Below are 12,886 nucleotides of genomic sequence, written 5' to 3' on the forward strand. Positions count from 1 at the left end.
CTCCACTGACACCATAATTCTGGTTGTTTTCAAATGTATTGTTTTTCTTGTCTGATTTGCTGTTGTGTGGTCTGGCAAAATACTGCTGGGGTCAGCCTCTATGTAAATCCACTTGGTGATCAACCATCATTTGTGTCACAGCTTGACTTAAAATCTTCTTTATCCATCAACTTTTCCTCATGAAAACTCAAGAGACTAAACCCAAAACATGTTTTATCTGATTGAGCTAAAGGTTTAGGTTCACCAGTATACTTACACCTAAATCCAGCCTTAAAGGTGTATAAAAACACAAGCAAATGGTCTAAAAGGGTGGGCAAGTTAAAGTTAAAATACTGTGATTACAAGAGCCTGGAGCCTGTAAACGATATTTTACACTAAAATGGTGTTTTTAGTGGTTTTATTTGCACGATTTAAAATAGGATAAACTAAACAACAATGAGTGCATCATGTTATGTGGTTCTATGATTGCGGAAAACTAAAATCATAATCGCAAATTGGCATCAGAAAGGCAAGGAAAGATGCTGTGGGACCCAGGGCAATACAACGCTGTTGATGCAGACGCTGTGGAAATGGCCAAAGTTTAACCTCCTTGAATGTTGTCATATTGTAAAATACTAGCAACCAGTAAGTATGACCTTGTTGGGTGCTTACATGAACAAAGTTCAAATGGCAATTATATATCTAACCTGTCAGTGACAATGAAACCAAAAGCAGAAATATCTGAGCTTCATAGACTCCTGTATGTGCTTAAAAGCTTCAAAAAACATCAGACACAGGAGCCAAAGGAAACAGCAGATACAGTGAGGAGTTAGTTGTAACATGGATGCGCACGTGTGCAACAATCTAACTATTTGCATGACTTCTTTTTTCCAGGGAGCAGCAACATTTGAATACTCCAGTTTTGCAGAGGACACCTGTCGTGGAGGGGGCCCTCCTCTCCTTTTGTGACTGGACCTCTACCAGCAAAGATTCAGGGTCATCTCAGAGCTGGAAAACCTAACGTAGGCTCATTTTCTGAGAACACCCAACCAAAACACCCCACACATAACCCTGCTGGTTTTCATTTACTAACTTAAAAACCTTGTGTAATCAATCAGATCAACAAAAAGTGAGTGAAAATAGGAAAACTCAAAAAATATGTTCTGTCTTTGAGTGATGCCATGTGCGGAAATGCATTTTAGGCGTTTTTAGAATTTGTTTCATTTGATTCTTCTGTACACTGGTCCTCATTCGAGTCTCACCATTGGGTAGTTGGGACAATCTTTTGTTCTATCCTTGTCAGTTTTGTTCCCACCATTTTTGCTTTTTGAACTAGGATACTGGTAGTTGTTGGTGTCTGAATGGTTGTGCATGTGTGTTCGTCCAGCCAGTCTCACTCCTCCTTTTCTGATGTTGTGTGAAAAATGACTGCTATCGCATCCTCTACTTTCCATCTTTGTGTTCAGAAAGATTATACAAGGATGTTGAGGTTTCTGAGTTGTGTAAGAGTTTGAGAGTTTAATTTAAATAGTTTGTTTGGACGACTTTCTGAATGTGAAGTAGAGAATGTGTGCAGCTTTCTTCTAAATATCCCCAAACATCCCCTCCATGTGTGAAAAGTTATCATAAATGAGTCTGATTTTTGAATGGTGATAGTCTTGCAGAAGCTAGTAGTAGACTTAGTATGGTTTGTGAGGCTAAAATAAAAAGAAAAAATCTTTTAAAAATAAAAAAACAGGAAATCAAAAATGAGTTTTGTTGGAAAAAATACTAATAATCTACTTGAAATGCAATGCTGTAAAAGAACCGAGGGGAAAAAAGAAAAAAAGTTTGTGTTTTGCGGTAAAGCCCCATCATGAAAAGACAAAACTACAGCCATTTCTGCAGACACCTTTGTTGCAACTGAACTGTTTTATTTTTTGTAATAATTTCTATGGTACAAACTATTGGTGCTATAAATATGTTCAATTTGAAGTTGCAGTTCCATAAATACGGCTGTGATGGGTAGGAAGCTTAGTTTTGTTTGTAGTCCACAAAGTCAGACTCCATGAATATCTTTTTGCGAAAAAAATTGTGAAAAGAAGAAAAAAGTTTCTTGCTAAATGTGGCTTGGTTTTTTTATTTTAACGTAACCTCTCAGTTGTCAGGCCTGTAACGACAAAAATTGCAGGTGTTTTAATCTCAATTTTCTACGCACCTTTTCAGTTGGTTGTCACTGAGCAGGAAGGACAAAATCAGCATCGATAGATGGTAAATTGACCCTTTGTTTGCCCCGGCCTCCTTTGTTACTGTTACTAAGTTAGACAGATTTTGTTGCATGGCTGTTTAATAATTTGATTCTTTTGTAAACCTTAGTGAAAGGTAAAAGATGCAGTAGGGTGTCTGAAGATGACTCAGAATCTCTGCAAACTTGTTAAAATTGTTGAAAATATTAATGATGTCTGATGCAAGAGATGTCGACTGACGTTGTCTTGGAGATCCACAAGTTTTTGTTTTGCAAAAGTGATAAACCAGATGTTCCACATCCTTTGCTGGCATTATCAAGTTAATCTTAGCTGATTTCATACAGCTATTTAAGTGTAGTTAAAATCTAAAACCTCAGTCCTTAGAGATCACATGAGATGCATAAATCACCTTAAAACACACTTTAAAGTGTAAGGAATTATGATGAATTAAGAAGAAGACTTCAGCTGATGTAGGTCTGTTGGTCTAGCCTAAGACTCCACAAACTTATTTGTTTTATGGCCAGGATTTACAGATGATATAGGCAGATTTTTAAAGTAAAAAGTGTGTTATAAATATTGGCAAAAATGCTCCCATCTGCAGATACTGATGTTCTACCCCCATTAGGCACCATCCAAGAGTTGATTTACTGCTAGTATCGGGGAAAAACACGGAACAATACCCAACCCTAATGCAATAATATTGCGTACTAAAAACTGTAAACATTACAGGTTGTTTGTAGATTGCATCTCATTATAGCAGAGAGCTCCAGGTGGGGGTAGGAATCTATTGTTGCATAGAGAAGCGCTATCAAAACGCGAAACCTGCCTGTTGGTTACGGCTTGGAGACCGCTGCTTTTGCGTCATGAAAAAGTGACACATTTTTTTATACGCTGACTTTTGGGCTTCATTGTGGTCACATGACTGCAAGCAACCTGTAAAGATGAACTGTGGCTATTTCCAAAGACTGCTGTGCAGTCAAGTTTTGTGTTGTTGACAAAATGGGATTCTGTTCCGAGCCCAAACTGCTCAGTGTTTCATGGCATAAATTTGATTGGTTGAAAATGTTCAGGACTTTGGGTTGGGTTGCTTTGGTGTAAATCCTAAAGCTAGACTAGTAAAGACGCACCGCCCCCGATCATACTTTTGCCTGTCATATTCAATTTTATAACACTGGTTTGTCTTTGGTAGATATCGATATGAAATCCACAGTTAGGAAGCAGGATGGAAAATACTCCTGGATTATGATGTGACTATCTTCAGTCGCTCTTCCAGACACCCTGAGCAGACCCTTTCACCTGTTCAAATAACAAAATTAAGGTCAAAATTTTACTGTGACAGAAAGAAAAGACATGACCTGGATGAAAGCTTGTCTAACTGAAAGTAGTAACAGTTGCTTTGAGAGGGGGCTCTCTGATTGGTTGTTCAGCGGACCAATCAGAGAGCCAACAAAGGGTCGATTACTCATGCTGCACCAAACATAAAGCTAAACAAGTTGTGGGGTGATGGTCAAACCAAAAACATGATCAGCATAATTACACTAAGGTACAATGCTTTTCTTTCCATATGAGGCGTGTCTTTTATTTTTTAGGTTTACGATATATCGTGTTGAAATATTGAGTAACGTCTCACTGTGTGAGTGTGCGCGTTTGTTGGCTACAGAACTTGTGAAGGTTCAGAATGAGTGGAACTAGAACTTTATCTCAGAGAAATGTGAATGTGTGCAGAGACGTACATTCACTAAATGCAAATGCATCAAAAACATCCCCTTAAATATAAACCGTTGACGAATTGAGTACTAAATACTTGCTGTGTTTCAGTTCTTATGACCTGTGCTTTCATTAATACAGGAATTTGAAGCTCCTGAAGATGCAAATGTTAGAGATCGACTGATATGGGATGATATGGTTTTCCAGTTTTCCAGTATGTGTAGAATTTATTTCCAAAAAATGACAAGTGTGAAAATTTAAAAGAAAGCTGTCATTGGGTAGATAAGCAGCAGAGCAATACTACATCTGTAGCAGTGGCTAAAATTCAATTTAAGAACATCAAAGGTTAATTTTTGCACCACCTTCTACCACAGAAAAAAAGTCCTTTAAAAACTATTGTGGATGTTATAACCTGGAAAGATGAAAATCTGGCCCTCAACTAATCTTTTGTCAGCTATTTCTTTTTTTTGCACATGCCCTAAACAACCTATCATGGAAACCCTCATCACATTTTCTTTTTGCTCACTGCAGCTTAAAGGCATTTATTCATAAATGCCTATCCACCTTATTCATAGCCCCCATGATACTTAGTGGTCCCCTCTGTCTAACAGGGATTTGGTATAACAGAAGCTAATTCTGATTATGTGAGCGATTTAGAGATTAAGACTTGTAAGTAATCTGTTACACTTGAAACACGGTAATATTATTATTCCTCCACCTTCTACTGGAGAGGACAAAATGAGGTAAATGCCTTCAATAAGGTGAATTTAGTTAACTTTATTAGCTTCATATCAGTGTTTGCATAGTAATAGGGACAGTTTTCTTGAAGGAGGTGGGACTAGGGATGAGTATCGAAATCCGATACCATCATAGTACCAGTTTCAGATACCAACCCTAATGAATTACAAGTCAGATTTTGGTGCTTCATTTCGGTAGCTCACCACTCCAAAGGAAGGCATGAAAGATGTTATTGGAAGAATTTACACCCGTTTCCTTTACTTGTTTGTGAAATTGGCGTCTTATTTTTGAATCATGGACGATGCAGAGATGACTTTTAAAACACTCTTCTCTTAAAAGTTTTGGTTCAAGCACCCTTTAGGCACCGGTAACTTTGAATATTAAAAACTCAAACGATAGCCAGCCCTAGGTGGGACATGGCCTTATCCTCTTTAAAGCTTTTGATTCTAGACTGGATCGGCATCAGGATCCAAGACCTCCTCGAGAGAACCCGTGACCCAAATTTTCGAAAAATGTGCAACCACTCAAGTTTATTTATGAAAAATTGTTGCTGTTTGGACCTTAAATGGGGAAAAAAACCAGAACAAAGAGACAAGACAGGAGTAACAAGTTTAGGAAGTACATCATTACAGAAGGACATGCATGCATACATGTTATTTTACTCCATTTTCCCAAGACAGCACTAAAAATTGGTTATTTCTCAAGTATTTTTTCATTATCTTGGTAAAACCAGTTGTGTTATACAGAGGAAAAAAGACAAGAGATCTAAAGAAAGATACAGAAGTTTACTTGTCATCATAGGAAAACTTAAAAAAATATGTGTGTAAATTTACTGTATGTCCACTTAAGCATTTTTACTGACACACATTTGTGAGACACTGTTTGGCCCCTAACCACTGCTTTAACGAAGATGAGCCCATTCAGAGCTCTCTTTCGTTTGTTGGGTTCTTCACCAGCTAGTCCCTCTTTAAATGTGTGAATAATATTAATATCCATGATTGACTTGGTCGGCTCTTCTGTTCACTACTTCTAAAATTCCCTATCAATAATGAATATTTAAATAATGACATCCCTGATGCATTCAGGAGTAACGAACATGTGTAAAACACTGTTGTTAGAGAAGGATATTCAACTATAAATGCACAAACAGGGCAACGGGAACCAGAACCTGGGCTAAATTGAGGATTTGTGCTTTTCAGAACCTCAGAGTCACTCTCCTCTGTGATTAACGTGTTTTTGCCGCTATCGTTACTTCACCAGACGTTCCAACCACTGTCATACCATGCACTTTTTCAGGTTTTTTTTCACAAGTAAAGCTTTACTGACTTAACTTTTTATTACATTTATATTGATTCTGAAACCACGTTTGCATTAAGGCCATTTCACATTACATTACGGCATTGCATTGCAGAAGTGCGAGAGAGCAGCAAGAGCTTCAGAAACCTCTATTACTACCTCTGATGACGTTTTCTTCTCTAAAACTGTTAAATCAGTCGGCCTCTAACAGATGCATCATTGAATTTTTTTATCTACCCAATATTTTAGTGGCTTCAATTTTCAGTAAAAGTATAGACGTTAGCCGAGCGACTAACTCGTGACTCTAGCTGACAACTGAAGCACAGATCGCTGAAATCGTCTTCTTTGGTTTAAATAAAGCTAAGTCAGCAGCGAGCAGACGCTGTAATGCACTGTCGCAGGTGAAGGTGTCTCTGTCACAGGCATGGCTTTACAAACAGCTTCCTTGTTTAAAAAAAAAAAAAAATGCAACGATTGTATGTCCAGGTTCGTTCGATCCAACGCTGACTGACCCCCAAGTAGCGGAACGAGAGGTACTCCAACTTCAGGGTCTTTGTCACCTTTCTTTGACCGTCATCAGACACTCAGGAATTTTTTAATACTGCTTCATTTTAACACTCAGACCTGTGACAGTGCATCGATGCATTAATGTAAAACCTTTCTTTGATTGTAGGGCAGAAATTATTGAAGCAAACCACACACGTGGCTGTCATTGGTTTATAGTTCACGGGGAGGAAAAACAAACAGAATAAGCCATCGTGGGTTGCATAAGCAATGCTGAGGGTTACACAAGAGGTCCTATGCAATACCTTGGCGCATGTAAACATTCAAGAGTATATGGAGAAGAGGCATTCAGTTAATTTTGCATGTTTGATTTGGAGTGAGGGATACGAGAGAAAAAACAAAGGAATGTCTCTAAAAATGCAGCATGCAAACATCACACTCCATCTTTCTGTTGGGTTAACTGAAATATTTTACTTTAAAATACAAGAGGTTAAATCAGATCGAAAGAATGTTTCGACTGTGTGAATCTGTGAGTGAATGTGTCACAAAAAAGCACTTAGGAGTTGAAAGGAATGCATCACACCTTTCTCCATTTGATTCTTCCATTTTGATAGGCTGTGTGTTTAAAAATTAAAAACAATGACGAGAAAATGCATTCAGTGAGGGGTCTATATGCATTTGGAACGACACAGAAAGCAGAGTTTCAGTTGGTCTGAAGAACATATCCAGCACTGAAAAACTTCCTCGTCTTTTCATTCCCACCCAGACGCCCCTCCACCCTCCCCCTCCTCTCCTCCACGGTCCTGAATCCCCCGCCTGTCCCCAGTAGCTCTGTTGTTCTGATTTCATGTACACCCTGAGTAAATTATTTTGTTTCATTGTGGATTTTCTTAACATCTAATAAAGGAATAAACCAAACCTCACACGCTGGACTTCACTGGCTTTTTCTTTTGGCTTCTTTACTTCAGGGTGGGCAGCCGCAGCCATGTGGCCTCTCTCTGAGCGGAGTCCATGTTGGATATCAAAAAACTTTGCTTTTCTTTGCAAATACAAAAGCAGTGATTTTTAAAGTATTCATTTAAATGCCCAGGAATGAAAATGCAAGATGCAACCCCCTTCTTCACTTAAAGTGTCCTTCAGGTCTAGTTTAGTTTTTAAAAAATGTGACCAGAAAAAACTGACATCAAAAGTATCTGCAGTGAAAACATGGAAATCACAAATCAGACTTTTTTCCCCCATAATTTCACTTTTTTGCAGAAAAACTAAAAAAACTGTTCTTGAAAAACTCTTAAGTGCATATGAAAAATACTTAAAAATGTGAATATTATGTATTTTGCATTAAATAAGTCACTACAGTCATCTTTAAGTCTTTTTCCGATTAAATGAAAGATCATCTGACCCCTCCTTCACTCAGAGTAGTACCCAAGTCAGTTTTAGATGTCAAAAACATGTAAACATGATGACAACCTAATAACAAATTTGACATCAAAATGTGAAAATCAAAAGTTTACTATAATAAAAACGTTCAATTCTGTTTTTTTTTTTTTTTTTATTGTTAATTACTGCGCAAACAAGTAGAAACAAATAATGATCTGGAAAACCTGATTAAAAAAGCTACCATCAAAGCATGAAAAACACCCATAATTAAAATGATTGATTTTACTCTATGTTCACTGCTTTTTTTTTTTTTTTTTGCAAAAATTAAGAAATGCATAAAGAAGATATGCATGAAATGTACTATGGAAACATTAATATTCTGTATATTGTATCGAAGAAGTAGCATAAATCAGCTTCAATTTTCTTTGGATGTTTAAATTTTCATTGTGTGGCACCCTTATTTAACCAAAATGCCCTGAAGTCTATTTTTAGATTTCAAAAATCCTGGTCATAAATCTGTCATGAAAACAAAAAAAAATCTTGAATTTCCCATGATAAAATCATAAAATTGTTGCATATGTGCACATCTTTACAAAAAACAAAAACAAAACAAAAAAAAAAAAAAAAAAAGAAAGTAAATAAAAGTTTTTTAAAAACTCTTAAGTGCATAAGAAAAATATACCTAAAAACATGACTTTTTTGTACATTGCATTGAAGAAGAAGCTTCAATCAGCTTAACTGTCTTGAACTGATTAAATTAAGCAGCATGTGCACCCCTACTTCACTTAAAGTAATCCTCAAATCCATTTTAGGAATAAAACATGTAAACATGAGGAAACTCTGACTAAACTCTGCCATGAAAACATAAAATGTTTTCCCATTATAAAAATGTTTCATCCTGCTTTATGTTCTTTTTTGCAAAAAAAAAAAAAGCAAATAATTTTAAATGCATAAGAAAGAAAATTCAAAATAACTGAAAACATAAATATTAAGTATTTTTTATTGAGTAGCTTTGATCAACTATAACTGTCTTAAAATTGATCACTGAGTTTAAAAATATGATCATTTGATAAATGAAGAACATCATGAAGACTGTCATGCAGATTTCAACTCTTTATCGCTTCAGCAGGGGAATAAAATACAATCTAAGTGGCCCTCTGAGGAATCACAGTTGTCCATCCCTGCTCTTCTTAGTTTTACATCATGTTGGCACTAGAGGGCAGTGTGAGGAAGCTTTCTGTCATCACATCATTATGAGTCAGGATTGTGTTGGTTTTAAAGGTTATTTTTTATATTTAATAAAAGAAAATACTGACTAAAAGTCTTACTTTTTAGGGTAGGTATCCAAACACCAGTTTATCGCTAGGGTCTGCCTATGATATGGCATCCCAAAGACAATTGATAGGTTTGATTTGATGTTAAAATCAATAATATTTCATATAAAAACACAGCTGGCCCATTTTACAATGTGGTATATCTTAAAAGTGGGCATCTTGATACTCTAGATCTTATAATTATGAAATAAACGTACATTTCTTTTACACAGGAGTCAATCTTTCCAATCTAAGATCCATGGACATCATCAGAGTACTCAATATCCACATAATCTCCCAGAGAGGAAAAGAAACAACTCATTTTAGAGGAAAAAAATGACTCATAGTCAATTTACAGTCAATTTAATTTAATATCACCCCTATTTAAGGTCATACAGACTTCAGTGTACCAAAGTGAGAAAAGTAAAAGAATTAAACATACAGTGCCTATGTCCCAAATGCTCCACATCACCACAAACACACCATCCCCACTGTGAAGCAAGGTGGTGGCAGCATCATGCTGTGGGGATGCTTCTTGGCAGCCTTAGGCGGCTTGTAAAGATAGAGGGTAAAATGAATGTTGCAAAATGTTAGATGATCCTGGAGAACAATCTTATTTAGTCTGCAAGAGAACTACGGCTTGGGAGAGGATTTATTTTCCAGTAAGACAATGAGCTGAAGCACACAGAAAGCTTCACAGTAATGGTTTAAAGACAACAAGGGGAATGTTTTGGAGAGTCAAACCCAGACCTCAACAGAGGATTTGTGGCTGGACTTGAAAAGGACTGTTCACACCTGATCCATGTGCAACCTGACAGCTTAAGCAGTTTTGCAAAGGAGAATGGGTTAAAGTTGCAGTGTACAGAGGTGCAAGCCTGACTGAGACCTATCCACACAGACTCAGTGCTGTGATTGTAGTCAAAGTTTACTCTACTAAATACTGACTTGGAAGTTGGTGAATATTTTTCTGCACTTATTTTACATTGCATGTTTTTGTTTGACAGTACTAGAAATCTTATCCATACTTCTGCCCCCCCCCCCCAAAAAAGCAACTTCTGCTCAAATATAATACACATATCATTATATTTTCTTCTCTTCTGCATGGCATATCCAATAGACAGACTGATTCCCCCCTCAAAAAAAAAAAAAAAACTATTCCGTTTAGGTTCCCTGAAGCAATTAAAGTAAAATTGAAAATCAGGCATAATTCATCATTAAATTAATATTGTATTTCGATATGTAAACGTTTAAAAATTCAAAATAGGAAAAAACATGTGTTGTCTTATGAATCATGGTTTAATTTTTTTACCTTCTTGTATTTAACTGTTATAATTAACCACTGTGTTTGGCCGGAAGTCTCCTCAAACATCATAGTTGTTTTGATACCAAGTTTTTATTTTCTTTACGGAACTTAAAGACGATTGTTCCTGATATTTGCGAATAAAATAAGAATTTATTTGCTTGATTCAAAGAACTAAACTTTATTATAAAAATAATCACTCTTAACAGTAAAGATGATACAGTTAATTCTCCAAAATCTGTGATTTTTATCCTAACGTCTACGTAACGTCAGCGTCTCTTACAGGCTGCGTGGTCGATTAATAATGCCTTTATGTTCAGACAACAAACAGGTGAATCCATCGGCGGTGAACAGTCTTGACTCGATTACTCCGCACTCACGGCATAACTTTGTTTTAAAATGGCGGCGGAAGCGTCGAGCCAGGTATGAAATGTGAACGATGCCGACTTAACTTATGCACCCTGCCTGTTTTAATGCCTTGAATAGTGTTAGAGAAGTGTTTTACCCCCTGATGTGACGCTGTAGGATTAAAATATGTATCTCTTACGTTAACTTATTGTTGTTGCAGTTGAGGAAGCGCCGTTGAAATCAGAGAGTTGGCCGCGTCATCAGCAGCAAGTGCAGTTCAGAGTTAGTCCAGTCTGACGTCCGCCTGCGTTAACCGGACTTTAAAGGTGGAAAATTCCGCTCTCATCCTGACTAATGGCTTAAATACGGTGCTACTTGTGCTCACGGAGCTCCGTTGAGGAGGCAGGGAGGTGATGGTGGTTCGGCTCTAAACTCACAGCATCATCATGGACCAGCGGAGGCTACCTGCCGCCCACCTGTAGCATCAACCGGCGGCAGCATGGCGAACACGAGCCACAGCACCGAGGACCCAGGAGATGGACGCTGTGGTGGGTTATTATGACATGCTGACACTGGTTTATTGTATATTTAACTCAGTAAACCCACATATAAAAGGAATTGTCTATGAGCAGCTCCCCATCCCGGCCAAACCCGGTCTAAAAAATCTCTCAATGAACTCATCCCTGAATAATGTCACTGTACACAGCTTATGAACGGTAATGTGTGTCATTTATCAAACATTTAAAACTAGCCTTCAGTTCGGCTGGGACTTATCCCACAATAGTAGCATAATAATTAAAACAAACCAGCCTTAAATATAAATTATTATTAGATTAATCAATGTTCATATGGCCCCAGCCATCACATCTTTAAACAGCTAGCCAGTGATGTCATGTTTATTGATCATTTAAGATCTGTCTTAAATTCAGTAGAAATGTAGTAAACCAAATACTTATAACAAAACATTTAAATTATTTAATCAAACCAGCCTGCTTTAAATGACTCTGTAAGTTAAAAACAGCCTTGAATATTGTTGGATAACAAATAAACAATGGCAAATGCACTCTGGGAATACTTAAAAACTCATGCAAGAGTATTAGGGCCAATATGTTTTAAAAGGTAAACTAATATTTTTTAAATAATTAAGTTATTTACTTGGGATCCAGTCACAAGTCAGAAATCTAACAAATAAAGTCAGAATTCTGAGATTAAAGTCAGAAATGTGAGGAATAATAGATATTCTCAGATTAAAGTCAGACATTTATGGAATAAAGTCAGAATTCTGAGATTAAAGTCTGAAACTAAAGGAATAATGTCAGAATTCTCAGATTAAAGTCCGAAATTAAAGGAATAAAGTCAGAATTCTCAGATTAAAGTCAGAATTATTTCATAAATGTCAGGATTCTGACTTTAAAGGCAGAATTTAATGCCTGATTTTGACAAAAAAAAATACACAAATAAAAAACAGAACTTTAACCTTGAAGTTATAAATATGACTTTTATTTTATAATTCTGATCTTAAATTCTGACTTAAAATTCAGAATTAAAGTCAGGATTTTGAAAAAAAAACAGAGAATTCAGGGATTAATGTCTAAATTATTTCTTTAATCTCAGAACTCTGAATTGAAAATCAGAATTTTCAGTCAAATTTTTGGCAAAAAGTCTGAATTATTATCTTAAAGACAGACTTAAATCGGAATTCAGAGATTAAAGTCAGAATTAATTCTTTGATCTCAGAATTCTCAATTTTAAAGTCTGGATTCAAAGTCACATTTTTGACAAAACAACAGAGATTAAAGTCAGAATTCTGACTTAAATGTCCTTAAATCTATTTATTTAATTATTTAAACTTCACAATTAAAGTCAGAACACTGAGATTAAAATATTCTTTCTTTAATACCAGATCTCTGGTGTGAAAAATCAGATTTGAAAGTCAGATTTTTTTCAAAAGTCAGAATTATTGGCCTGAAGACTGAATCCTGAGATTCAGGTCAGAATTCTGTCTGGGAAAAAAATTGGAGAAAGAAAATTTGAGTAAAAACTAAGAATTCTGAGTAAAAAGTCAGAATTGTAAGAATCCTGACTTTTTTTTCTCTCAG

The 12,886-nt window shown here is 36.3% G+C and overlaps 2 protein-coding genes across 4 annotated transcripts in view; both read left to right on the top strand.

Annotated features, from left to right (window-relative positions):
- Nucleotides 1-7,372, top strand: part of kiaa0232 (KIAA0232 ortholog) — a 32,318-nt gene extending 24,946 nt beyond the window's left edge. Inside the window, exon 8 of the mRNA XM_041778951.1 lies at nt 874-7,372. Coding sequence (XP_041634885.1) covers nt 874-890 — 17 coding nt within the window. The 3' untranslated portion in view covers nt 891-7,372. The remainder of the gene's footprint in view (nt 1-873) is intronic.
- Nucleotides 881-12,886, top strand: part of tbc1d14 (TBC1 domain family, member 14) — a 74,291-nt gene continuing 62,285 nt past the window's right edge. Inside the window, exons 1-2 of one of the 3 annotated variants that reach the window (XM_041778953.1) lie at nt 10,808-10,862; nt 11,008-11,335. In XM_041778953.1, the coding sequence (XP_041634887.1) occupies nt 11,287-11,335 (49 nt within the window). In that variant the 5' untranslated portion in view covers nt 10,808-10,862; nt 11,008-11,286. Of the gene's footprint in view, nt 1,002-10,807; nt 11,336-12,886 lie in introns of those variants that run through there. The other 2 variants (XM_041778954.1, XM_041778952.1) reach the window with 2 other exon arrangements.

This window comes from Cheilinus undulatus, linkage group 22 (genome assembly GCF_018320785.1).
Source record: "Cheilinus undulatus linkage group 22, ASM1832078v1, whole genome shotgun sequence".
Classification (NCBI taxonomy): domain Eukaryota; kingdom Metazoa; phylum Chordata; class Actinopteri; order Labriformes; family Labridae; genus Cheilinus; species Cheilinus undulatus.